We start from the raw sequence: 26,958 nt of genomic DNA, 5'->3' as shown, positions 1-26,958 counted from the left end.
GCAGATTGTGTCTCATATTCCAAACAACTGTAGTTAACGCCAAATATCAGAACAAGTCCTCAGAGACTTTCTTCTAATTAAATACAAGGCTGCTGCTGAGATAAGACAAAATGACATCAACTCATCTCCAGCAGCGTCCTCAGTCCAGACCCATAATCCCGTCTCAGTGTGTAGGACTGTGGGGAAGGAGTGGAGCTGGCTGTGAGTAAAGAGTCGAGCCACATTTCCTCAGACAGGTACAATCTCTGCAGCAGCATTCAGGATGTGTTGCCCTGCAAAAGAAGAGGAAAAGGAGGAGCGCGGCGAGTTGAGGACAAACACGCTGACTGCTGCCTGTTCATTCCCATTTAACCTCAACTGCTTGCGCTTAGGTGGAATCCTAATGTTAGAAAGCTCTCAGGTGCTCTGGGAAAATGCCGTGCAGCGCAAAGTCCACTGATTCATTCTTAGATTTGCACTTTGCGTCCTGCACATCAATCAAAGGCCCTTCATGGTAGAAACGTTATACTTTTTTGTAAAGGCATAAAAAGTAAACCTGCAAAAAAAGAGACAATTTAAGTTTTATTTCCCCAGAATTCAGAATCATTTCAAAAATAAATTAAGTGTTTCTACCCGAAACTTAGATCAATATTTGTCTCAGCTTCTGGTAAAGAATAAAACGACTTAGAATTCAAAAATTAGCTGCCTACTTTAATTACAGGATGACTTAATTTCAGAAATGTTGTAATGTAATGTTGAGGTAATCGTTTGAGAAAAACAGATACGAAGGAATAGACGAGAATAGATAGACTACCATCAGGTAGACTGAAGACAAACCGCCAGAAAAGTCAACCATCCCCACCTTACCTCCATCATAATTGTTGTCGTCTGGCCTGTATTTTGCTGTGATTGTTCGGTGAAGAAAGTGGCAACCAGGAGAAAAAAAAAGAAAAAAAACCTCAGCAGCAATATCCATTCTGACACATATCACATCCGCCGTATCCACATACCTGCTGTCGATAAGTGCAGCCTGTCTTTTCCCCAGTTACACAGCTGCTCTATTTGTTATAGCTCGGCCTTATCAGCTAGCCTGCAAAATGCCACCATCCTGCAGAGCTGTGATCGTTCTGAGATAACTGTTCATGGATGAGTTCATTGAGATTCACATTTTATCACCAAATCTTGCCTACCTTTACATTATGCACTATTTTTAGTCAAAATTCACTGAAACGTGTATTAAACCAAATATTAAGCCTTTGCTGAGCCTGCACTGCCTCCTGGTGGATACTAATCATCATTACAGTCTGTCTTACGACCAGGAGTGATGGAACTGGACAGGAGTTTAAGTGGCATTTTCTCGTGTTAAAGATTAAATTATGTAACAATATTTCTGCAGCCAGTGAATATTGCAAGACGTTGTTGCTCATGATATGCCAATTGCTCCTACTCACTGTACAAAAACATTCAAGCACTGTAAAATATTTGCTCACTAAACTTGATTCAGTCTAGTTTCTTTCTGTTGCTTTAACTCAGTTAAGTTGCATCAATTTTACCTGTCAAATTCAAAACACTTAATCAAAGCTATTTCTACAACTTTAAGTCAGTTGATATAACTTTCATCATCATTTATATTAAAATCAAAAAGACACGTTAGGAAAATATATATTTTTAAATCACTGTTTTTACACAATAAAGTTGCAACACACATGATAAACAATCATGCACGCACACCTGAGGAGGATTTTGACAGACTGTGGGCGGAAGCCGGAGTACCCAGAGAGAACCCCTTTCTGCATGCAAACTCCATGCAGAAAGACCCCGGGAATCAAACCCAGGACCTTCTTGCTGCAAGGCACCAGTGGTACCAACTGCACCCCTGTGCAGCCTCCTACTTTATAATGTGGTCACTTCACTTAAAACGTGTCTTATTTAGGGTGTGGACCCTAACTGAGCATGAGTCTGCTCCAATTCCCAAGAAGAGATGCTGGATAACTTCAAAAGCATATTTTAGGTTTATGTTTATCTTATTTTGCTTGTTTTTACCTTTTTACTATGTACCCTTTTTGTGTTTGGAATAACGATTGATTGATTGATTGATTGATTGATTGATTGATTGATTGATTGATTGGTCCTTGGGATAGGGTTAGTCCCATTGGCGTCAACAAAAGTGCTGGTGAGGTCAGGAAGGTGACAGTCACAATGTTCTCCTCATGCACAATGGAAACGTCCTTGTAGAAACATGGGAGTGTTTCGCTCACATCTTCTGAAACCCAGAGGGCCCCTGCAGCATTCCTTTGAGTTGGTCTTCACAGTCTGATGGCCTCATGGAGAACAAACACAGGACTACTTTAGGGAAGCTCAGCTAAAAGCTGACAAAGAACTGCTCCGCAAATTGCTTTGTTTTGCAAAGAAAAAACCAAACAAAATCATATCGATTTAAGAAAAAATGTTAAGCAGACATAAACAATATTTACAACTCAGACATTTTTTTTATTTTTGATGAATCAATAGGTTATACAAACACAATGCAAATAATGCTCTAAAAAGATTGACATTATACGAAACATTCTGTATTTTTATTTTATTTTTTGAAGCGTGCATCATGCTGTGGTGTAGGCTTGTTCTGTGGATCACCACTGTAAGTCTTTTCCTTATGAGACTGGATTAGTTCTAGTTTCTCTCCCTCTCTTTTTAAATTGAAGATCTGCTAACATATTTTCATAAATTAAGTTAGGTAATGTGTACTTGATTACATCAGTCAAGCTGACTGAAACCGATAGCTGTTTTGTACAGTGTGTGTCCTTAATTAGCCATCTGAATTGCCCTTCCGTGAGACTGTGGACAAATTAGTTTGTCCTGTGTGTCTTTGTGTTGCCCATGAAAGGCTTGGCAGCCACTAAAGGGTACACCGTGCCTCTCAGCCAACGAATGGCCCCACGTGACTATTAAGGTATTGAACAGGGGTGGATGAATGGCTGGTATTGATAATGAGGGAAAATGAGAAAGTCTCATTTTCAAAGGTCAAAACGTAAATGTGGCAGCAGACTGGAATGCTTTATGATTTTATCAAGAAAACATGTTTTTTTCTCATAAGTCTGAAATCCTGAATCCTCATTCTGAATGGTTAATTATTTCTTGATCAGAGTGTCATTTAATTTTAGTTAATATGACTTCTAAACGATGAAACATTTTAAAATCGACTGTATTGTCTGGTGCTGTTGTTTTTTTAAATTATTATTTTTGAGATTTAGAAGCAGATGTCCTCTGACTGAAGTGTTTTTTTTTCAACTAACTTTGAGCATTTTCCCCAGCCCTGGATTTGCTGCTTTCCAGTGAAATCCCCTGTCTTTGTGGCACATCAAGTCAAGAAATTACACGGGTTTGATGTGCTCTGCTGCTACTTTGCCCGATTAACAGTTTGGCTCAGCGGGGCAGACGCCGAGGCGGAGGAACAAGACAAAAGAGAAGAGAAAACGTACAAGAACAGAAGGTCCGTCTCTCGTCTGTGAAGCTTGTCTTCTGAGCGTCTTAATGATTTTATGGAGATACTGAGAAGAAGGAAGCTTAGCTGCTTGGGGCGGGGGGGAGAAAAACATGAATTATGGGTTATTTTCCCATTTTGCCCAATTTCCTTCTGGCTCAGTCTAAAACCCTGCAGAGACTGTCAGTCTATTAGAGCAGCCACATTTGATGCCGGCAACAAAAGAATTTTTTTCTCCTCTCTCTTTCCCGTGCCTTATCTCCCCTCACATTGTTACCAGCTTCTCTGCTGCTTGGACGGTCTGACACAACACTTGAGGGTGTAATGTCACTAAAGACGTTTGCATTGGGACTGTCCCGGCTGCGTAATTAGTGATCCATAGGCTAAGTAGCAGAGCTCAGTGGGAGCGAGAGGTTTCATAACCACTTCAGGACGACAAGAGGTTCTGTTACGTCAACGAGAGCAGACGTCACTGATTCAATTTTAGAGCAAAAAGACCACAATTGAATGAAAGGAAAAAGGAGGCTGCTTTATCTTCTTTTCTCTTTCAGCAGCTGCTTTGTGTAGCTGATGAACTCATTGTTGTGAGGTTATTAAGTGAAATTATACCACTTGCACATCAGAAAAGAAAAGGGCCATGACTGTGTTATGCAGTCCATTGAACTGTTGATATCTGAAAAGTACGTTTCTTAGGAGGCTTAACGGGGAAAAAAAAAAAAAAAGGACAACAAAATTCGTTGATTCTCATGAGGTGGCAAAGTGCTACAAAACTAAAAGATAAGCTGAATGTTTAATAGACTGTTAAGTCATAAAAGGTATCCAGCAAGGATTTTAATCGAATACACTGCTATAGATGTTTAAAAGTCTGAGAAAAGTATTAGAGAAAGCGTTAGATCTCAAGAAGCCTCAGGCAGCTGGCTCATTTCGGGTATTTAATTTTTTTTTTTTTTTTCATTTAAGAGATAGACATCATAATTTTGTGCATAAGCCTAAATTGTTTTCTCTGTGACTTTACTATTGACGTAAAAAAAAATAAAAAATTAAAAATGAACATTTCAATTTGATAAACAAAAGTTTTATCAGAGCTCAAAGTGACAAACTGAACAAACTGCTTCCAAAAAAACAAAGAAAACCAAAAAAGCGAAACGGCTCCTCAAACAGAGGCATTAGATTAACAGTGACGACTTGCATGCATGCCTTTTGTTTTATCTGTTCAAAGTAAAGCTAAATATAAGGAATGACGTTTGAATTTCCCCTCGCAGGCTGTTGCAGCATGCCTCTGAGGTTCACTTTGTGTTTCATCCTCTACTGAATGATGCAAGAACTAATAACAGCAAGTGTCTTTGTCTTCAATCGTTCTAAAGGCTTCTATGCATTAAGAAATGATGCATGCATGTTTGTTTTTGACTGACGGTGCACGCACGGATAACAAAAGGTATTTTTTAAAGTTAAACATTTTTGAACGTATTTGGAATTTTTGAAGACGCAACTCCTCTAAGACAAAAGGAAACGTTACACAGGATTTTCTTTACACCAAAACACAAACTACGAGAAATAAGATGTGAGCATTGAGTGTGTTTTGTAAAATTTTTTTACAACCCTTGAACTTTTTTCCTCATTCTGTCCCATTGCAGTCACAAACCGCTTTGTATTTTATTGCAATTTTATGTATTTGACCAAGGCAAATTTGTAGATAGCTTTGAATCCGCCGTATGCCGCGATTACTTCAGCGTTGAGAACTTTGTGCTAGACTTTGACTGGGCAACGAAGGGGAGTAATTTCATAATGATGCCCACAAAGTGAGCAATAATTTTGGCTGAAGTGATTTCTGCTGCTTTACCTGGATTCTGGCCAAGAGAGTGAATGAATAAATTGAACTGAACATGAGAGCAATTCTCAGAAAGTGCTTTAAAAGTTTCAACGAGGTGCTGCAGTTGCTGTCGATGTCGGGAGACTTAAACAACACGATGACCTTTCTGCTTCAGCGGTGAGCGTGAGTCCAGGTTGAGAGGAGAAGACAGCTTGTTATGGAGACAGAGACATGGAAGATTTTTTTTTTTTTCCCCAACTTTGGGTGTGAATATCAAGACAGAAGAAACAAATGTAGCAGGAAAATTGGTTAAATGTTCAATATTTATTTTCTACACAGCAAATTTTGCAGACTTAACTGGAGATGGGAAATTATGTTCCAGTTCCAAGTGTGAAAACCAATTACGAATTTAATGATGGCACTTGACTTAATGTAATGTTTTGACTGTTGATTCTATGTTGACGTTGTGTTTTTGTGTTTGTTATGATGTGAAGCGCTTTGAAATGCCTCGCTGCTGAATTGTGCTATACAAATAAAATTTGATTTGATTTGATTTGAAGTGTTATGACTCAGTAAGCAGAATCGTTACTCTTAGCAAAACCAGTTTTGCTTAGGAAACTGGTTTCTCTGCAATTGTCTCTGCATTTTGTACTTTCACTCAATGCAAGATGTGCACACCTTTTTTTTTTTTACCTTTTAGTGTATCTTCAAGGGAGCTACATTGAACTTTGGGGTCTGGATTGATGAGAAAAACCCTGACCTTTCACCTTAAGGAGACTGAGTTATATATTTGCTGTTTGTTTTGTTTCCACCTTGCAAATCTGGAAACTTCATGAGTAAAATTATGACACTACTCAATCGATTCCCCAAGGAATGAGTAGCATCTCACTAAAGAGAGTTTCTTGATGTAATGGGACACAAAACTTGTTTTTAAGAGACAAGTTTTATTTCTTGTTAGACCTAGAAACTTTCTCGTGTTACCGACATATGAAAATGCGTTTCTCTGACAAATCATGACTTCTTAAAAAGGCATAAAGGGGCTTCCTCCTCCGACTCTCCGTCGTCTCACTCTGTTTCTGTAGACTGAAACATCCCACAAGCTGTTGCCATTTGGCTGATGTGACCTTTTTCGTTTAAACAAAATCATAGCTTGGTTTTTCATGAGATATAAATGTGGTCCAGTGGTGGAGAAAGTACCCAAAAAATGTACTTTAAGTAGACGTACAAATACACAGACAAAAATGCACTCAAGTAAAAGTAAAACTACCACATTAACGTTTGTACTTAAGTAAAAGTAAAAAAGTACTGGCTTTTAAAAATACTTAAGTATTAAAAGTAAAAGTACTTGCTGAATGGATTACCTAATCGCTAATATCATTAAGTGAACCGATTGTATTCAATTTTAATACATTAGAAATGTGCCATTTTAATAAACAATGACACAGATAAAGCATGTTTTTATTGTGTTTATTCTGTAACATAGTTTAGACTTAGATATGTGATTCTATGCATGATAATTTCAGGGATGGAAACATCTTGTCTCCTGTTCAAACATAACATGAACTTCACTTTTTTTTTTGACACTAGTGGCATTTATTTTGAAAGAAATCCAACAGAAAGGGGATGGAAAGAAGGTGGGTGGGAGAGAACAGGCAACCAAGGAGCCAGTAGCAGTGTTGTAGTCAAGACCACCAACCCAAGACCAAGTCAAGACCAGCACCTACATGACACAAAAAATTAACTTTTACCTATCAAAATTGCTTCTCAAATTGATCTGAAAGATCCACATTCCCATAAAACACCTAGATATTAATTACTTAGAGCTGAAATAAATTTAACCAGTAAAGATCCGTCTTGAAGAATCAGATCGTTCCTGAATATCATACCACTTTATTGCACTTTGGTACCAGCGTTGTCCCATATGGGCGACAGATGCAACATGTGTCTCAGTACAGCTAGCTTAGCTAGCATCACGTCCACAGATCTTACCTTTCTTTAAGCTTTCCTTCCAAGTGACGCTAAAAGTTGGACGAACCCACAGTCTGTGAAAGTGAAGCGCTGCTGATTTTACATGTCGCCATGTCAATTTATGCAGTGCTATTATAGTACTAAGGATTAGACAGACATCTTCTCCCGCTCAGAGGAAACCACTGCGCATGTCTTGGAGCTCCGCGTGCGAGTAAAGGGGGATGCGATGGATGACAACAGACACTAAGTCACGTTATTGCTCGGATTTTACGGCGCCAGCGTAAGTCCCTGAACTTCACATTTTAACGGAAAAAAGAGCAACGCGACTTGGATGTAACGAGTAACGCGACACTTTTGTAGAAATGTAGTGAAGTAGAAAGTACAGATACTTACTGTAAAATGTAGTGGAGTAAAAGTAGAAAGTACCCATTATTAAATCTACTTAAGTGAAGTACAGATACACGAAAATTGTACTTAAGTACAGTAATGAAGTACTTGTACTTCGTTACTTCCCACCACTGATGTGGTCACAGCGAGAAAGTTCCAATGCTACTGTATTTATTTTCCATCTCCGGCAGTGAAACACTTCCGTACGTTCCTAGTCAAACATGCAGAGCTACTTTGTATTCTTCTACTTTATTTTCTTTTTGTTGTTTTCTAACATAACCCAAAACGGCTGAAAAAAAATCCCAGACCGGTTCGACCATTATCTAAAAACATGGAATAAAAGCTTTACTGAGTTAGAGCCAAACTGAGAATAGCCTACTCTCTAAACGTAATGTCCATTTTTAAAACATTATGCCTCCTTATTTTATTTTATTTTTTACCTAAATGTTTCTGTTTTGAGCCGAGAGTAAGTGACTTTTTAAGTTTTCCAAAGTCTGTCACTGTAAAATAAGTAGCTATCAACTCTTCCTCGCTCCGTTCAATTCTCAAATTCATGCCTGTAAGTCCTGGGTGGGAGTGGGTGGAATGGTCACTTCCTCCCCACTCCACCCTTTGGTGTCGCCTCGGTCTTTACATCCATTTTTCTGACTTGTGCTGTTAGAGAAGCGCAATTGAGTTAAATGGGTGTCAAGTGAATTAAAGACAATGCGTAATTTAAACAACGGACACAACTTTGTTTCACTGCCAGGTCAGATTTTCGCCTGACAAAGAAAAAAAAAAAGAGGACATTCGGTTTTTTCCTGTTATTTTTCTGTCTCTTCCTGTCCCCTTCAATCCCCCCAAGAAAAGATATTTCAAATTCAAACGTTTTTAAGGTGCGTCTGAGTCGATGATGCGCAGCTCGCCTCGTCTTTGAGCTCTCGCCAAGGTTTCCACCTGCTGAGCGAAGGCGGAACAGCGACTTTCAGTGACAGTCGCCGAGAGACGGAGAGATGCGCCTTTAATTCTGCTGATTCAAAAGACAGCGACTTAGGGAGGCTGTTTACCACAGGAGACAGCAAACTAAACTGGAGGTAAGAAGTATTTCTTCTTCTGATATTTGCAGGCGCTTAACACGAGCGACATCTAGACCTGGAATTTGCTTTAATTTACCAGTTTTATTGAGCTGGTGCGATCATTATTTTTTTTTAAACTATGTTCTGTAATATTCTTTGATTTGAAAATATTTTTTACAGCTCAAGCTGAGCGCAAATGTTATTTATAAACATGAGGATATCTTTAATCTACAAAAAACATCTGTATGATTTGTCAAGAAAATCATACAGCGCAAAATACTTGTAAAGTTATGATTCAAGTAGATTCAATCTGTTTTTCAATATTTTTTATTTTTTTTTTTTTGAGATTGCAGTAAGTGATGTCATCCAATGAGAGCTCCGAAACCCAATACGGGTCAGAGGTCAGAGGTTCCAACTCCACCTGCTGCCATAAGGAGCTGTCTGTCACTGCATCCGTCATCTCCATGACTGTGGGCATCTTCTCCAACAGCTTTGCTCTCTTCATTCTGATCAAATCCTACAGCCGCCACCGCATCAAGTCCAAGGCGTCCTTCCTGCTGTTTGCCAGCAGCCTGGTGACCACTGACCTGCTGGGTCACCTCATCAACGGCTCCCTGGTGCTGCACGTCTACCGCTTTCACAGGAAGTGGGACACTTTTGACCCGCATGGCATCGTCTGCAGCATCTTCGGGGTGTGCATGGTGTTCTACGGCCTGAGCCCCTTGTTCCTCTCGAGTGCAATGGCCGTGGAGCGCTTCATCGGCGTAACCAAGCCCATCTTCCACTCGGCAGTGTTGTCCTCGCACCTCATGAAGAGGCTGCTCGGTTTCACCTGGCTGCTCGCCGCTCTGGTGGCGTTGCTGCCTGTGCTGCTGAGGAGACCCTATGAGGTTCAGAGGTCCAGGAGCTGGTGCTTCTTCCACATGGAGCAGCCCAGAGACTGGCTAGATGTGCTGCTGCCTCTGATCTTCTCCATTCTGGGTCTACTGGCTCTTCTGCTCTCCATCGTGTGCAACACTCTGGCGAGCTGCGCCCTGCTGCACGGCAGGCTGCGCCACAAACCCGGCAGCAGAGGCACGTCCTACCACCTGGAGATGATCTGCCAGCTGCTGGCTATCATGCTAGTGTCCTGCGTGTGCTGGGGGCCATTACTGGTGAGCATTTGTTCCCGGCGTGTCGTTACTTAGCAGATTTGAGGGGAAGAATTTCGCTATTTTTTTTAGGAGCCAATACAAAGAGCTTCACTGGTTACATATTTGTTGGTGTTTGAGGTTTTGAGAGTGAGATTAAGACCTTAATCAGTCAAAGTACAATCCTAGGCTTTCTATTCCCTATCTTTATTTTGATTTACTCACTAGGTTACGTTGTAGTCAGAATTAAGGTATGCATGCTTATTTTATTTTAACTTCTTAACTTTTCTCTAAAGCGATCAGGATCAAAATTATAGGCTCAAATATGCAGATGTTGCCTCCCGCTAATATATTCATCAGGAAATTGTAGAGAAATTGCACTCCATTTGTAGCATTAAGCAAATTTCTGTCTGCATATTTAAATGCTGCTATCAGAAACAGTAGCGCTCCTACAAATTGATTGGTTTCCTGGAATGGACATAGCTTTTAAACGTAGTGCACAAATCTTCATTATGGTTCAGGTCGTGGGCGTTTGAGAAGCTTAATGTTAGCCTGCATTACCCATTCCATTATGTGTTTTGAGATCGTTGTCCTTGGTGACAATAAAGACTCTTCACTGTGGACAGACACACTGGAGTTCAAGCGTCTTTCTTGTCTTTAACTTCTGGAGGTTCCCTGGGTTGTTCTTGAACATTCGGGTCAATCTCCTTTCGCATAACACACTTGGGGTGTCCACCCACATCATGCTCCAAAACGCAAATCAAAACTGATCGTTGGATAGATAACTTAGTCATTGACGAAATATAGATCACAACGCGGTGCATAAAACAAGAAAAACGTTAATTTTACATAAAATGTAGATTTTTTTTTCAGCAATTCTTTCTGTCTTTCATTGGAATAACTGGCCAACAAACTCAAATTCAAGCAATTTTCTTTAGCTCTATAGTATTTCACTTTGTATTATTCTGTGCTCCAGGTCCACGTGATCATTCTCAGCACCATAGCTGAAGATGAACCGTCCAGTTTCAGTCTGCTGACGACGGTACGGATGGCCACATGGAACCAGATCTTGGACCCCTGGGTCTACATCCTTTTGAGGAAGGCCGTCCTGAGGAAAATCTTCATGTTGTTTCACAGCTGCTGGGGCTCAAAGCTGCACACCTTCCACCGCTGGCAGCGCAGCACGCTCGGCAGCTCGGGGGAGCCAAGCAAATCTTACTGCATCCGCTACAGCAGACAGCCCCTGCCAGACACCACCGTCCAAACCATCACCTGAACTCTGGCCAGAAAGGTTTTATCTGAAGAGAAAACAGGACCAGGATGTGGAAGAATTCACATGTCACTGGTTGACTACGCAAGCGGCAGTGCAGTTCTGCTCTGAATGACGTTGCATTTTAACATCACATTGAGAATCGTCTTTGCTCCATAAGTGGCCCAGAACAAAACTGTCTGAAATTTTTAATGCTTAGGAGACATTTTGGAGGATTATTTCCACCATTTGTTGTTTTAGTGAAGCTTAGTGTCTCTGTTTTGAGTGCAGCTCCAGAGTATCGTACCACTTTGACGTGAAATGTGAATGAATGATTTCAGCATAGGACCGTACATGCATGGCAACAACAACCACTGATGTAATTTGATCAATATTGACCTTGTTTTTGATTCAAACATTTTGGATGTGAACATTTCTGCTTAACTCCATTACACAGAAACATTATTTCAAACTCCTGCAGCTGATTGATGTAAGATGGCTGAGAGTTTTTGTTTTGACCTTTCATTGTAAATGGCTCCTGCTATTGAAGCAGTACTAAAATACAGTCGTGCAAACTATTTAGAGTGGTGGTTTCTCGCTAGATGAGAGAAATGTCGGTAATTGAGCTAATAGAGCCCCACAGAACAAATCTCTCCCACTTCTCTAGCGTATTTTCACAAAAGAAATGGTTGATTTTTGGGCAAAATGTTTTCAACGACTTACAAATATTAAACTAATGTTATGTCATTATGTTAGTGTGATAGTTTCATTACCTTGATTACTTTATGAGCTATCGTTTTCATTAGTGCTACTCTAACATATTAGCTGTAAAAGTCAAGTTATGTCAAGTGCAAACATTGTAAATAGAGGTTGGTAAATACAGTCCTAAAAACATAGAATACAATTTATGCGTATTTTAAGAGTATACGGTGTCATTAAAACTGAACCTCAGTGTAAAATTTAGGTGTTTTACGAATCAATATGAGAAAGCAATTGCTTTGTTTTTGTAATATGCTAAACGTCCACGAGGTGTCAGCATAATCCCGATCTCAAGTCTATTACTGGTCGGAAACGAAGAAGAACAGAAAGACGCCGCTGTATGCTTCTCTGCTGCAAACATCTGGGGAGATTTCTGCAGGTTTGTTCAGATTACAGCTTGTTTGTGTGAGCGGACTGTGAGGTCGTTGTTTTCTGGACAGAGAAGAGGGCGGAGGAGAGGACGGCTGCGCTGTTTGTTATCGGTTCATGTGTGCAGCTGTTGGACAGGCAGGCTGACCAATTCACATCTGATCGCATCAGCTGGCTTCCAATTTAAAGCATGTGTGCTCTTTTTATAGATCTGTTTTATTTCTGCACGGTGTTCCTTAAAGGCACAGCTAGCTAATGTTGAAGCTAATAAAAGCAGCTGTTATGCCATATCAGTAGTTCTTTTTTTTTCTTTTTTTTCTTTTTTATGCTGCTGATGTCATTGTGTGGTTTCCTGGCAGGTGACAGCATGAATCAAGAGAAACTGGCAAAGCTTCAAGCCCAGGTGCGGATAGGAGGAAAGGTGAGCTGTCCAATTCAGTCTGGTCTTTGGCAACAATGGTATCTTAAAAACGTGTTACAAAAAAGCAATGAGGACTAAGAAAGAAAGAAGGAGAGAAAAAATGGTTCAGACTGTCAAGATGCAGAAATACGGAGCCTATAAAAGTATTCACTCCATGTAATGCTTTACTCTTTTATTGTTTTTACAAATCAATCACAATAAACAAAATGTAGATTTTTTTATTTATTTTTTTACACAAAATAAATAAAATATACCCCTCCCCTCTCTTGAATGTTAAAGGAAAACTAATTCCTACAAAATAATGAGGATTAAATAAAACACAATAAGGACATAAATATTCACCCCATTCATGTCAATAATTGACAGATGCACCTTTGGTTGCAATCACAGCATGGAGTCTGTGTGGATGGGTCTCAGTCTGGATCCTGCATTTTTCTTGCTAAACTGTTGAAGCTCTGTCCGGTTGTGGGGATAGGTTGTGAACATCCCCCTTTCAAGTCACAAATTCTCTAGGGGATCAAGGTGTGGACTTTGACTGGACCACTCCAGAATATCCACTTTATAGACTTCAAGTCCCTTTGCCCACTTGTTCACACTGCAATGCAACTTTTTATGGCTTTCATTTCACTATGACTTCCTTCTTTTAATTTTTTACAACACCCAGAGTGGTAGATTACATAGCTTATGGTGTTTCCGACAACATATTCTCCCACTTTAGCTATGAATCTCTCCTACTCCCCTAGAGTCACTAGGGTCTCTTGGCTGCATCTCTGCTTAGAGCAGTCAATCAGTATTTTAGGTGGAAAATCATATCTGGGTAGGTTTGTAATTGTACCATACTCTTCCCATTTTCAGATGATTGATTGACCAGTGTTGAATCATTTGCTTCAGCACATTACTCTCTCTGAAATTGATTAAGCATATTGAAATATTAAAGGTTTTAGACTCAGATTAATGAATTAAAATCAGGTTTTGTTTTGTCGTGCCAAACAAAAACTGTTACAGTAGTCAATTCATTATTCATATGTTTACCCACTTTTTCCATATCTCTGCACTTTTGCAAGTGGCTTTATCACTGAAGAGCTTTTATTTTTGTGTTTTGGTTTCAGGGCTCAGCGCGCAGGAAGAAGAAGGTGGTGCACAGAACCGCAACGGCAGATGACAAAAAGCTCCAGAGTTCACTGAAGAAGTTGGTTGTCAACAACATAGCTGGGATCGAGGAGGTACAAACACGAAATTGAGCGCTTCTACGTTTCATAATAACCCAGGCAACTTCCCTTACTTCGCAGCACGCCAAAAATGCTTGGACTTAATCCGCTCTTTCTCCGCTCCAGGTGAACATGATCAAGGACGACGGGACTGTGATCCACTTTAACAACCCGAAGGTCCAGGCGTCTCTGTCCGCCAACACGTTCGCCATCACGGGCCACGCCGAGACCAAGCAGCTCACAGAGATGCTTCCCAGCATCCTCAGTCAGCTGGGAGCGGACAGCCTCAGCAGCCTGCGGAAGCTGGCTGAACACTTCCCCCGGCAAGGTGGGTGCAGGTCGAGCGAAGGATTCGTGTCCGTAGCTGTTGGTGTGGAGAAATAAGTAGCTTCCTAAAATGTTGTATTGTGGATATTTTGTCATCCTAAGAAGAGGAATAAAGTAGCACAAATATGTTACCGGATTAGATTGCTTGATTTCCTAATTCTGGGAGGAATAATTTGACCAAAAAACTTTGAAAGAACCTCCATCTCAATAGAGACAAGATGGTGAGTGCTGCAGTTTAAGGGGATCTTTGTCCAATTTCAGCTAATGAATACATAACTTGCTCATTAAGTCGAATATCAACATATGGACTCGTCTGTTTATTGGAAAAAGTGATCTGCCTCAGCAAGTTACTACATGAGACCATCTAGTAACTCATCTAGTAACTACAGACTATAAGTATATAGTGACAGACTGAAAAGTAAGAACTCATTAAGCTTTAACTTTATTCCTGGAATCATTATCTCTGTACATATCTTTTATGCCACTGATATGCATCCAGTCATTAAGCTTGTTCTCATGTTCACAATGATTACATCTTGTTCTGAAACTAAGATCTCCAGTCTGTTTTGTACACAAAATGGAGAGCTGTGCGATAAAAATGGAAGTGTGTAATTGGAGTACTGTTGCTGAATACTGCAATAATAATGTCCGTTATGAGTCACCCACATGTCCCTGAGTTCTTTCTCTCTTTTCCCCGATATTTTCTGTGAGCTTTAGCATCTTAGGATATATATGCTGTCCATCAATGGCAATTGGAGATTATTAAATAGTATGAAATCATTTCATCTTTTATTTAAACCTTTAGAGACTCGGTAACAACAGGTTATTAAAATAAACCCTCCTGGTATTTGATTTACCACAAGGGAAATGTTAGTTTTAAATTATGCAAACATAATTGGTTTATGTTTTGGATCTTTCTTCTCTCTCAGCTCTCGATGGCAAACCTCCAAAACCAGAAGACATTGAGGAAGAGGATGATGAGGTTCCAGGTATGTTCTTTGTAAATGTCACAGCTGTTTAGAGACGCTGTAAGCAACGAAAATTCGGTCGCGCTTGCTAAATCTAATAGAGTAACTCCAGTGTATAGTGCTGACATTGTGTAATTTAATCACAGTATAAATCCAAGTGTCCTGTTGTGACCTCTGAGGTTTGTTAGAGAATATTAGAGAACAAACAGCGTCGTGAAGACCGAGGATCACAGCGGACGGCTCGGGGAGAAAGTTGGTGCCGAGTTGGGTTATAAAACAACATCCCAAGCTTTGATCGCCTCACTGAGACCTGTTCAATCTATCGTCTGGGAATGGAAAGAGTACGGCGCAACTCCAGACACCTACTCAGACACGTCCGTCGACCTAAACTGAAAGGCCTGGCCAGGAGTTCATTACTTACAGAAGTACCCTAAAACCTGTAGCAACTCTGGAGGAGCTGCAGAGGCCTACAGCTTAAGTGAAAGAATCTTTAGCAAAGACAACTAATTGTAATTCCACAAATTTGATCTTTATAGAATAGACGGCCATAAAGATCATGACGTGTTGTTAGCAGTTTACCATAAACCATGCTGGATCGCAGAAAAACTCTTGAAACTAGTTGTAACTCCAGCATTGCCCTCTCGTTCCACTCATAAATGCACAGCACCTATACTTTTAAATGATAAATTGTAGCTGTAGGCTTAGAAATCAATAAAATGTTTTAGCCATCCATGCAATTCATCTACCGTATGTGAGCTTATCTGTCCGTCTGTGAAAAACCACAGTGTCTGTCAGCCACACTAAAACACTAAAAACATTTCCGCCTCACAGAAGACTTCTCTGAATAAAAGAACTAGATGTACTTCCTCAGGTGTCGCCGGACTCAACAAACTCCCAGCAGACTCTGTTCACGTTCAGCTTGTACAGTCCCCCGAAACCAACGTTACAGACAGGATGTGCCTCTAGAAACAAATATAAAATGTCAGTAAGATGTGAGTTAAGCTTACATCTGACATTAGCAATCTGACTGACGTTTTTTTTTTAAATGTCTCCTCTTTGTCTTCTCTGTTCCTTCATCTGTGTTTTACTTCATCCTCAGTGATCTCATTTTTGTTTTTCTCCTCGCTTTCCTCCCTTCCTCATGTCCTCCTTTCTCTGTTTTTTTCTTCTTGTGTCCTCCTGTGTATCTTCAAAATATCACAAACTTAATATCTTGGAAGTTTGTGGAAAAAATGCGAACGTGTTGAAATGGTATGAATGCCACTGCAAAGCATTGAAGCTGCGTAAATAACAGCGTATCTGCTCCTGTGTCGCAGATCTGGTGGAGAACTTCGACGAAGCTTCAAAGGACGAGGCAAACTAGCGCAGACATTGATGACCTCTTGGACTGAGAAGAAGCAGAAACGTCTCTCTGCGTTTGTCGCCCAGGCATTTCACATGTCATCTACAATCCCAGAGACTTTTCTACTTTACAGTCAGGCTGGCGTGTGGAAAAACCTGGCTTAAATCTCACCACTTTATTATTAGTCATCGTGAAGATTACACGTTATACACAGAAGGTCTTAAAACTGTTTCATTTTGTTTATGGCAAAATAAATGTGACAAACATTTTTTTAAATTATTTTTTTACATAGTGCCGTGGTGAATGCAGAAACGTTATTAACCTTTTTTTTTGCCCCCTCAGAGGTTTTGTGCTTTTGTGCTTATGCTGACTTGCTGAATCAGCCTGACAGATTGTGCATAAGGCTGGCATCTATGCACTGTTATCTTGGCTCGCACACTGTCCTGCGGGCTGTGTGGACAGCAAACTGGGGAGGGACGTTTCTGCACACCTCTTGGATTTCTTCAAAGAGCTGCAGAGAGACACCCGGGAGGGGGGAGAGATCTCCATGAGAGAGGGGAGGTGTGGGGGGGGGGCGCTACAAGACAGGGGGGAGGAATCATCTCATTCTCTGCTCTTGGGCAAGCCACGGCTGCTTTCCCTGCACTTCAGATGTAACGGGATAAGATGCTGAAGTTCTTCTCTCCCCGGGATGACGAGAATGAAAGCCTTCTAGGAGAAGTAACGGAGGGTAAGGGGCTGCGTGCATGTACGCTTACATTTAAGCAGGCTGATCCAGTTTCTATGATGCCGCGTTGCAGGAGGATGATGATTTAAAAAAAAAAAACCGCTGACACAGCATTGGCCGAGCTCCTTGACCGCATCATTTCAAACATGCGTGTTTGTGTCCGCACACATGACCCGTCCGGCTGGATGTGATGTAACCAAGAGGATGTCGCATTGCCGGCCGGGTGGCCGGGGCTCGATTACCGCGTGGCAGGATGAAGGCTCTTTTGCACGTGTGTGCCGAATGCGTCACTGTCCCGATAAAGAGCGCGCGACGCGAGGAGCGGGATGCTGCGGCCGCTTTCGTCTTTTTACACGGATGCCTCTCTGTCCGCAGCAGGAGCGACACCACCCGGCCCGTTTCTTTCATTAAAGCTGCAATGCAGTTTGAACTGCAGGATTAGTCATTTAATTAGGTGGACGAGCTCCAACATCAAACAGAAATCAATTTGCAAGTGTGTCGCCAAACATTTTGTTAATCCTATGGGTTGACTAGAGCTGCAGTCTGCTTGACTTCCTCTCATGCGTCAATATTTGCGGTTCAACGAGCCATTATGAGATCTAATCAGTGATTGGCTGCGGCTGCAGGTTACAAAATTAATGAATCAAGGTAGAGAGAAGGAGGAGCTTGTATCTCTGGTTTGCATATACAGTTAAAACCAGATATTTACATGCGTTGCATGAAAGGACAATCTTTTTTTCCCTCTATTTTTATTTTTACTTCAACGTCAGCCTTCAAACATTTGGGAGAGCCTAGATAATGATGAAGATGTCATGACTTTGGTAGGTTGAGTTAAGTAGAAGCAAGTATTTTTTTTTCCAAACACTATAGCTTACTTGCATGACACAGTGGGAAAACCAAAAGAAATCAGACAAGATATCAAGAAGAGATTTGTGACTCCACAAGTCACAATTCCAGATAGAGTTTCCAGATGCCTAAAGGTTCACTGCTTCGTTCATTTGTTCAAACAATTATGTGGAAATGGCTATCGTGCCGTTTTGGAACGGCAAACATTTTGTATCTCAGAGCTAGATGGTTTTTTTTAAATACAAAAATGTGTGCGTTCTAACCTCACCAAAAGAAAAGCAAGTGATGAAGATGTTGGCTGAATCAAGTAAGAGAAACGAGACTTGCTCCGGCATGAAATGCTACCTGGAGGAGACGAGACCTTTAGACCAAAATCAACATTTAAAATCCAGGTTTATTTTGTAAATGTGTCAAGGAACAAAGAAACTAACTTTGAGTTATGCATAAAAACTCGCAAGCCTGAAAAAATTGAGCCAACAGTGAAGCACTAGGATACCGGTATCATGTTTAAGTATTTTGCTCAGATAACATAAGGAAAAAATATCATCTGAAAAGATTAAAGTAACATCGCAAAATATCAGCTTCTTGTAACCCTATAGATTGAAGACCAAGTTGAACTTCACTTTGAGAACATTACTATGCTGCTTCTTGTTTTTCCTGAATTTCAGCATGTCCCTTGAACCTACGTGACAAGAATCAGCTTTATTGGTGGAGATCGCTCCACGATATTCAAATTTTCATTTAGAAAAAATAAAAATGTTTTCTGCAACAATTTTCTCCAATAAACTTCACAATATTTCACTACATTTTGTTGATCTATCAATCATAGTCCAAAGATAATACATAATAATATATAATTATATATAATATATAAAATATATAATATAATAATAATACATAATAAAAGTTGGTGTTACAATGTGGAAAAAAAACGTGAAAAGGTTCAAAGAGTATGCACAGTCAGAGACAAAGACATGTCTGTCCCCACTTTTGTCTGAACAGATGAAGGAGACAACCCATCTCTTCAGGACTCCAAGCAGCAGTGGATGAACAGACCCTGCCTACTGGTCCTCAAAGATGGTGAAATGACCAAGCCTGGACTGAGCTCCAGTCAACTCCGACCACTTTCTCCCTCCAAATCCTCCTCGGACGCGACAGTCAGAAGGCAATGTGGGCAAAAACCCCTGGAGCGTCCAACCAAAGCAGCGTCACAGTCCCAGCTGGAGGAAGGCAGCTGCACCGTGACCACCATCTCCACATGGGGCGACGACGACCCTTCCAGCACCCTGGTTTTGAGCCCCGCCGAGGCCGCCTGGCCGGAAGAGGAGGATCAGGTGGAAGACGTTCAGTCTCAAGTTCTCCCGTCCAAAGAGGAGTCTGTGATTGAGGAGAAGGAAAGGGAAGAAAGCGGGTTGGAGCAGGCAGAGCATTTTTCCAGCTTAGATGAAGCTGCAGCATCTTCCGCTTCTTCGCACGAGAATCCGTGCACTAGGACTCGGGAGTTCAGGAAGGTCAAATCTAAAGGAGGAGCCGAGACGAGCGGAGGCAAGACCCAGGGAGCCGGAGAGGACGAAGCAAAGGGGAAGAATGCTGATCCTCCGACGGATCCTGATAATGACTCCCAGATGAGCCCGTCTGGAGTTCTGCCTGAGGATCAGGGTGACGTCCTGGGGGAGGTGGCGCCGGTGTGGGTTCCTGATGCTGAAGCTCAGGTCTGCATGAAGTGTGGGACAAAGTTTACATTTACCAAGAGGAGGCACCACTGCCGTGCCTGTGGCAAGGTGAGGGCAGTTTGATTTACTCAAAACTTGAACATCTCCTATGTGATAACAAAGTGTGAAGTGAAACACAGTGTGAAACGAACGTGTGCATGTTGGCAGGTGTTTTGCGCGCTCTGCTCCAATCTGAAATTTAGACTAACACATCTGGATGGCAAGGAAGGGAGGGTTTGCGTATCCTGCCATTCAGAACTCGTCAAGAGTAAGTAAAATGCTACTGTAGGTGTTTACTACGTGTATTTAAAAAAAAAATGGAAATGCACTGCCAATTTCTTCTTCAGGGACTCCTCCGAGAGGGAAAAGGAGGGTGTGGTTTGCAGATGAAATCCTCACTGGTCAGCAGTCTGAGTCTGCTCCAGCCACACCAGTGAGAGGACTCACCTTCTCACCCCTGATGAGGCGGGAGTTGGGCGAGCCTGCTAGAAGTCCTGCTGGTTCACCGCAGATCAGGAGAACCTTAAAACCACACAGGACAACAATTAATGTAGGTTTAAAAGATGAAAAATATACCCAGATACACACAGGTCTAAAAAGAACCTAATGTTGCGAACACAAACGTCAGCTTATTTCACTGGGATTTGATGTCGTACACCGACTTAAATGAGTATATAGTTGTGAAATGATTTTACTTTTTAAGATCTTCCTCCCACCTGAGCTGTGGATCTCTGCAACTCCTCCACAGCTAGCAATGGCCTATTTGCTTCTTTCTTGATTAATGCCAGGCTCCTCATTTTGTTGAATAGTTTGCTGTGTAAAATGCTGAAATCATAATAGTTTATTTTGATAACCTTTCTCTAAACTTCTCAACAGTTTTATCTCAACTAGTGTGACTTTAGGCTTCATATTCAATAATATTCTCCAACAGAATAGCTATATTTTTACTGACACTAAATCAGACAACTTTATTTTCTTATTTAGCTGCGTATTTTATTTAGGGCTATCAAAGTAAAGGGCTCAGAACAAACACATATGATATTTTATATTTTCCATTATGAAAAAATAAATAAATAAAAGCATTCTCCATTATCCTTCTTCACAAATAGACACTACTTGTGATCTGTAACACAAAAAAAGAAAAACATAAGTTTATTGTTATACAATTAGAAAATCTGACAAAGCTGATTTTGCATGACGAAAAGCTTTGCCGTTCCTACCTCTAGTTTTTTTTTTGTTTTTTTTACGGTGTAAATGCTTCATAAATTGCTTATCTTTTTTAATGTGACTTTTAGGAGGCATGTGGTCCTCATGGCTGGGGCCCCACAGCCTTAGTGAGCAGCTCCGCCAACCTCATCCCCTTAGACGGCCTCCCGCCCATCCTCACCTCTACTGGAGTCAAAGGAGGTGAAGTTTCAGCAGCTCTTTTTTTCTTCTGCCTCTGGTTCTTTTATTGCTGCGCCCTGCAGTGAGAGCAAACAGAGGAAATAAAATACGAGCCCTATGCAAAGCAGGGAGAACAGCACCAGGTGAAAATGTGGAGCTCAATGTTCAGCTGTATGTCTGTCTTGCTAACAAAGGGAAGATTAAAAAAGTAATGACAGAAAAAGTAGAAAAGTTAAGTCAGCAGCTGCAGAACGTCGTGAAACTTTTAAGCGGATCTGACAGGACGTGCTTGTAATTTAATTTTCAAATTACCTTCTGCTGGCGTCAGTCTGTCATACTAACAAATACTTTGGGTGGCGGGGGCATTTTATCCATCTGCCCCGTTAGGTGTGCATTAACCCCTTTCCATCTATTTTTTTTTTGTTAAGAAATTTTATTACATCATCATTCTTCAAAAGTGTGGCCTGAACTGATCAGGGGAATAAAATAAATCAGGAAGAATTTTGGATTATTAGTTTGCAGGGGATGAGATTACAGTCATGTGACTTTTTTTTCCCCCCTCACTCAGATTACACCGTGGAGGAGAAGCCCTCCGAGATGCTACTCATTCAGGAGCTGGAAAGCGGCCGGCCGAAGCCACTGGTGTTTGTCCTCAATGCAAACCTACTTGCTATGGTCAAACTTGTCAACTGTATGTATTTGATTTCCTTTTTCTTTCTCCATTTTGGACCCCCCTTCCCCAATAAAATGTAATTTGCATAGATGAATCTGCCTTAGAAGCTATAATCCTAAAACTCAACGATGTTAAATGTGTGTTAGATGTCAACAGGAAGTGCTGGTGTGTGACGACGAAGGGGATGCATGCTGTGGGCCAGGTGGAGGTGGTAGTGCTCCTTCAGTGTCTGCCTGAGGAGAAAAGTTTCCCCAAAGATATTTTCAGTCACTTCCTCCAACTTTACAGGGACACCGTGACTGGTAGGACGATTAGACCAGTCATTCTGAATAGCGAACATGGCTTTCGCCTCGAGGTATATGCCTTGTCACAATGACTCGGCTGACCTGCAGTTCTTCGTTTCTGTAGGGAAGGTTGTAAGGCACCTGTCGCTCTTCCTGTTTGGCAGCCGATTCCTAGGCAGCGAGGATCATGCAGGCTTCATGTACGTTTGCTCCACCCTTCAGTCGCTTCAAGGTCTACCTCTGCCCAATCAGCCCTACCTCTTCGGCCTGCTGGTCCACAGAGCAGAGGTGCCGTGGGCTAAAGCCTTTCCCCTGCGCCTCATGCTGAGACTGGGGGCAGAGTATAGATGTGAGCAATGCCACTCTGTGACATCATCCAGCTGTAACGTGTCAAGTTTCCTCCTGAGTCGTTCACGTTTATTTCTGTTTGTCCAGTTTATCCCTGTCCTCTGTACAGCGTGCGGTTCAGGAAGCCCCTCTTTGGGGAAATAGGTCACACCATAATGAGACTGTTAGTCGTGAGTATAGCATGTTGCAATGACTTTCACTTCTTTCAACACCGGATTTACCAGCATCAGGGGGAAGTTTGCTGTCCTAACTTCTGCCAAACTTCCCATCACAGACACAGACCTCTTTATGTTTCCTGTTTTTCAGGACTTTAGGAATTACCGCTACAGCCTACCATTAGTACCGGGGCTCACTGTGGATCTAGAGGCTCAGAAGACTCTCATAAACATACCGACTACCGGGTATAATGAGGTATAAAGACCGAGCCTCAAAAGGAAATGCATACATATCTGCATCTTGATTGTTATTGTGGGCTTTTTCTGTTCCCTTTTCTCAGTTAATGAAGGCCATAAACAAGTCCAATGAACATGTGCTGGCAATAGGGGCATCCTTCAATGAGACAGCAGATTCCCACCTCATCTGTGTGCAAACTGACGACGGCCAGTACCAAACCCAAGCTATCAGCATCCACAACCAGCCTCGCAAAGGTAACAGATCATTGAGAAACCAAAGTAACATTATCAAGACAGTATGAACACTGTTTTTACCCTAAATGTCTAACCCAATCGATGAGGTATAACTGCTATGGGAATTATTAAGTGTTGTTGAAATCGGACCAGAATGATTATTCTCTTTTTTTATCGTTGCAGCACTAAAATTATACACTCTGTAACATTAGTTCTTTTTTGATTACATTCACATACAGAAACTTAAAGTCAGTATTTTACTTTTAAAGAAATGTGGCTGCAGTTTCAGATCCGTAACACCAGAGGGCGCAAAATGTTTGATTGTAGCATGACTTAAACTTTTGCTCTTTTCTTTGTTTCTGTCTTTTTCTCTTTCTAGTTACTGGATCGTGCTTTTTTATATTCAGCAGCGCCTTGAAAGCCTTGGCGGGTTGCCTGGCCAAGTCCAGCATCGTGGAGGGTACGATACCTAGTGATATAAGAAGGGGAAGCACAAAACATTTGACCTGCTCTCAGGACATTTCTAATCCAACACTTTACCTCTAAACTAGGGTTATTCAGAATACGACGCTCTTTGTGTGTGTGTTTGTGTGTGGACAACTTAACAGGCTATCAGGAGTGTGTCGCTGCCTGTTGATGCATGTGTGGCTGTGTGTCCCCACTTGTGTCTGTTTGTGTGTTTTTCTTGTATTGCTGTCCCCTTCTCCTTAGATGGGCTTATGGTGCAGGTCACCGTGGAGACCATGGTGGAGATCCGCCGGTCGCTCCGGGAGATGAAAGACTACACCGTCACATGCGGGCGGCTCGACCAACCAGAGAGCCGGGAGCTTGTTTGTTTACAGTGGGTGGAGGAGAAGTGCACTGTGAATAGGGGGTTGGTGCTTTTCACCTGTTTGAAGCTGAGCTCAGTCCTACAGAACAATACAAGTCAAAATAGAGTCAAAAAACTAATTAAGATGTTTCATTACTTGCATCAACAGTCCAGGTCTTCAATGTCCAGATAAATAGCTCCTATATGTTCTGGCTTAAGAAATCGTTTTGCTCTGCAGGGTCATAAGCCCCATCGATGGAAAATCCATGGAGTCCATCAGCAGTACAAAGATGTTCCAAAAGTCAGAACACAAAGAAAACGGGAAGATCATCCGCTGGACAGAAGTACACATTAAAACACAACATGTGCATGTTGTATCTGAATCACAAAGTCTCTTTTGCATGTATAAAACCCTCTGCTGTCCAGGTGTTCTTCCTGGTGAGAGGACACAATCCCAAGAGAGGAGTGACTGACTCCGCCGAACAGAGCCGACTCACGGAGCGCATTGCCCGGGCATTTTGCCTGGCCCTGTGTCCACACCTGAAGCTGCTGAAGGAGGACGGCATGGCTAAACTGGGGCTGCGGGTCACTTTTGACTCTCACGAGGTCAGAAACTAATGAGTGTGGCACCTTTGGAAAATGCCTCCGATGTTGTTGCCTACTGTTAACCTTAGAAGATTTTTATGTTCTGACATCTGCTTTTCTGTTAAGATCTGTAGCTTAATACAGATGTGGACAAGCATGCTGGCACACCTGGTGAAGAGTTCAAAAAAACCCTCAAGTAAATTTCGTTGCAGTGACATAACCTCAATTAAAAATAATAATAAAAAAACTAACAATTTTTAATTTCCAAACCAGTTTTAGTGAAGAATCACTCACAAAGAAATGTTTGTCAGGAAAAATTCCAAATTGCTGTTGGTGTCCCTGCTGCCATTAAATAGTAATATTAAACATAATCTTCAGTAATGCTTCACAACCAGTCCTCTTTTCTATAATGCCAGAATCCTGTCTTATGCTCTTGTATTTTGCTAACCCCACAGGTTTTCTCTAGGATTGACAGCTGGTGTTTGAAATATCCATAAATGAGTTGTGATTCACTGATTAATCAAATCTGTGTTGATCTGGCTGTAGATGAATATCATGTTGAATGTTTTTTATTTAACACATTGTATTTCAGAGAACTTGTATTTCAGAGACTTTATGAGAACTTGCGCTCTCATAAAGTCTTCCTGGTATTTTTAAAAGAAACATGCCGACAGCATTACATAACAGCAGGTTTCAAATGAATTAGGAAGGCGGCCATGAAGACATCAACTTGTCAGCATAATTTCTTGTAAATGATAGAGTGGCTTCCTGTTTAACCCTTGTGCGTGAGAGGACTGAGGCAAATGTAGAGGACTATGGCAAATGATACAAGTTTGTGGGGTCAGTTATTTCTACATACAAAGGTTACGGGCATTATTTCAAACCCTTGAATATCTCTGCTTCTGGCACTTTTGAATGAACGCATAGATAAGTTTAAAATCTCACAGTCTTATGGTTTCTTCGACACACATTTTCAATAATAGCGTGTGCCAATAATGTAATCACTAAGGCATGTCGCATTTTACACACGGAATATTAAAAGTTGTTGAGTCTGTATTTTTACGCCTTACTCTTTGAGTCTTCAACTTGCATACAATTTTCTTTTCTTTTCTTCCTGCGAGAATTTATGATTTTTCACTGTGCAGCCAGAAGAAACACACATGCAGGGCTCATTTACATCTACTGCCGTATTTAAAAGGAGGCGTGTCAAGGGAGGAGTCTGCTAACCCCACATGTGCTCTAAGTAGCAAATATGAGCTTTCGCCTCATGTTTACGTTTTTTGGCATATAGATGGCCTAAAATGATCATGGTGACCAAGATGTAACTTTATAATATATATATTTGTGCCACATTTTCTCTATCCTGCTCACTCTATGAGATGGTTAGATAAATATAGATCTTCTACCAGTTAGGAGCCCAGCAGCTAAAAGCAATGTTGACCCTCTTTATTGCACCACATTTACGGAAGCAAGAAGTAATGGATTAATAATTAAAAGTTTCTACTAACTTTGATCATTTTAGATCAATATAAATGTACACAAATGTTTCAGTTACATTTATTTTCACCCTGGGTAGAGTTGAAGGGAAGAAAGCACGCAACCTTTCACTCACATATTGCTAATCGCCAGGTTTCTTGCACAATCTCCTTTGTGTGACTGCACTAAAATTAATCAGCAGCTTGTTTTGTAATTCCAGGTGGGATTTGTGGCTGGGAGCAATGGGCAGCCTCTCCCAGCTCAGTACCTCAATGCCCTGGATAGCGTGTTGATCCCAGTCATCCACAGCAGGGGCCACAAGAGAGGCGAACAGCCTTTAGTGATGGAGCTCATCTTTTACATCCTGGAGGACATCACCTAAAGCACGCCTGCGCTCCTAATGATTCATCTTCTAACTCAGACCACAGCTCCATCTTGCTCTCCATCATGAACATTGATTTCCACCAAAAGACCCAACCTGGATCACATCCAGAGCCAGCAGCCGTTTCAGCTATTTATCACAAGAGTGAAGTGGTCTGATTCTTAGCTTCATCTAGCTCCACCTGCTTACAAAAAAACCCCTGCATGATGGACCATTGGAACAAAGTGCAACTGCTGCACTGTAGTTGGACCTCATTTGCTTATGATTTTGACCTTCTGTCTATGCTAGGCCTTCTTATGGAGAAGACCTTCAAAGTGGGAGCTGAATTTAACCCCCATGACCTTAAAATAATGACTGTAAGAAATTTCATGTAGAAGATATGTAGCAATTTTACACACACTGAATGAATGCTTAAAGAATGTTTTCTTACTGCTTGGGTTTTAATGAACTATTCCCAAAGAGTAACGTCTGCTTGAAATTAAACCTGGAACGTTGACTGTTTGCAACTCCTCTTACATTTTGGCCAACTCTCTAACTTTATACAAGAAAGTGAATTTCAGATGGAAATGTTCTTATTCTTTGATAACCTAAAGTTATGTATACATTAAAAAAAAACTAAAGTTAGTGTTTTTGAACATGTTATGTGAAA

The 26,958-nt window shown here is 41.2% G+C and overlaps 3 protein-coding genes and 1 long non-coding RNA gene across 7 annotated transcripts; 3 read left to right on the top strand and 1 right to left on the bottom strand.

The window, feature by feature from the left end:
* Positions 1 to 188: 188 nt before the first annotated feature.
* Positions 189 to 1,079, bottom strand: LOC145551474 (uncharacterized). The gene is made up of 3 exons (XR_014087320.1): positions 990 to 1,079; positions 847 to 882; positions 189 to 272 (listed from the first exon to the last, which is right to left on the bottom strand). It is a non-coding gene; the product is annotated as an uncharacterized LOC145551474 (long non-coding RNA).
* Positions 1,080 to 8,530: 7,451 nt separating this feature from the next.
* Positions 8,531 to 11,969, top strand: ptgfr (prostaglandin F receptor (FP)). The gene is made up of 3 exons (XM_008407046.3): positions 8,531 to 8,698; positions 9,027 to 9,834; positions 10,787 to 11,969. The coding sequence occupies exons 2-3, from the start codon at positions 9,040 to 9,042 to the stop codon at positions 11,084 to 11,086; spliced, it is 1,095 nt and encodes a 364-aa protein (XP_008405268.1). The 5' UTR covers positions 8,531 to 8,698; positions 9,027 to 9,039; the 3' UTR covers positions 11,087 to 11,969.
* A 97-nt stretch (positions 11,970 to 12,066) lies between these two features.
* On the top strand, positions 12,067 to 16,722 carry btf3l4 (basic transcription factor 3-like 4). 3 transcript variants are annotated; one of them, XM_008407043.3, is made up of 6 exons: positions 12,067 to 12,197; positions 12,547 to 12,608; positions 13,718 to 13,831; positions 13,943 to 14,144; positions 15,073 to 15,132; positions 16,428 to 16,722. In XM_008407043.3, the coding sequence occupies exons 2-6, from the start codon at positions 12,555 to 12,557 to the stop codon at positions 16,472 to 16,474; spliced, it is 477 nt and encodes a 158-aa protein (XP_008405265.1). In that variant the 5' UTR covers positions 12,067 to 12,197; positions 12,547 to 12,554; the 3' UTR covers positions 16,475 to 16,722. The 3 variants fall into 3 exon arrangements, with proteins under 3 accessions (XP_008405265.1, XP_008405266.1, XP_081462575.1); XM_008407044.3 differs by lacking the exon at positions 12,067 to 12,197 and adding an exon at positions 12,221 to 12,325; XM_081606449.1 differs by lacking the exon at positions 12,067 to 12,197 and adding an exon at positions 12,354 to 12,375.
* A 304-nt stretch (positions 16,723 to 17,026) lies between these two features.
* Positions 17,027 to 26,810, top strand: zfyve9b (zinc finger, FYVE domain containing 9b). 2 transcript variants are annotated; one of them, XM_008407040.3, is made up of 16 exons: positions 17,027 to 17,183; positions 19,029 to 19,807; positions 19,907 to 20,006; positions 20,086 to 20,288; positions 21,034 to 21,145; positions 21,693 to 21,815; positions 21,944 to 22,099; positions 22,206 to 22,430; positions 22,517 to 22,599; positions 22,736 to 22,840; positions 22,926 to 23,076; positions 23,435 to 23,515; positions 23,767 to 23,929; positions 24,105 to 24,210; positions 24,293 to 24,472; positions 26,148 to 26,810. In XM_008407040.3, the coding sequence occupies exons 1-16, from the start codon at positions 17,120 to 17,122 to the stop codon at positions 26,307 to 26,309; spliced, it is 2,793 nt and encodes a 930-aa protein (XP_008405262.1). In that variant the 5' UTR covers positions 17,027 to 17,119; the 3' UTR covers positions 26,310 to 26,810. The 2 variants fall into 2 exon arrangements, with proteins under 2 accessions (XP_008405262.1, XP_008405264.1); XM_008407042.3 differs by lacking the exons at positions 24,293 to 24,472; positions 26,148 to 26,810 and having other exon boundaries at positions 23,784 to 23,929.
* Positions 26,811 to 26,958: the final 148 nt, after the last annotated feature.

This window comes from Poecilia reticulata, chromosome 4 (assembly GCF_904066995.2).
Source record: "Poecilia reticulata chromosome 4, P_reticulata-male-v2, whole genome shotgun sequence".
In the NCBI taxonomy this organism is placed as follows: Eukaryota; Metazoa; Chordata; class Actinopteri; order Cyprinodontiformes; family Poeciliidae; genus Poecilia; species Poecilia reticulata.
This window is presented reverse-complemented; position numbering and strand designations above follow the sequence as displayed.

Coding starts and splice junctions, on each gene's coding strand:
- zfyve9b (XM_008407040.3), top strand. CDS start 17,120: ATGCTGAAGTTCTTCTCTCCCCGGGATGACGAGAATGAAAGCCTTCTA. Junction 17,184..19,028: donor TCTAGGAGAAGTAACGGAGG/GTAAGGGGCTGC, acceptor TTGTCTGAACAG/ATGAAGGAGACAACCCATCT. Junction 22,431..22,516: donor ACTGGGGGCAGAGTATAGAT/GTGAGCAATGCC, acceptor CTGTTTGTCCAG/TTTATCCCTGTCCTCTGTAC.
- ptgfr (XM_008407046.3), top strand. CDS start 9,040: ATGTCATCCAATGAGAGCTCCGAAACCCAATACGGGTCAGAGGTCAGA. Junction 9,835..10,786: donor TGTGCTGGGGGCCATTACTG/GTGAGCATTTGT, acceptor TCTGTGCTCCAG/GTCCACGTGATCATTCTCAG.
- btf3l4 (XM_008407043.3), top strand. CDS start 12,555: ATGAATCAAGAGAAACTGGCAAAGCTTCAAGCCCAGGTGCGGATAGGA. Junction 14,145..15,072: donor TGAACACTTCCCCCGGCAAG/GTGGGTGCAGGT, acceptor CTTCTCTCTCAG/CTCTCGATGGCAAACCTCCA. Junction 15,133..16,427: donor AGAGGATGATGAGGTTCCAG/GTATGTTCTTTG, acceptor CCTGTGTCGCAG/ATCTGGTGGAGAACTTCGAC.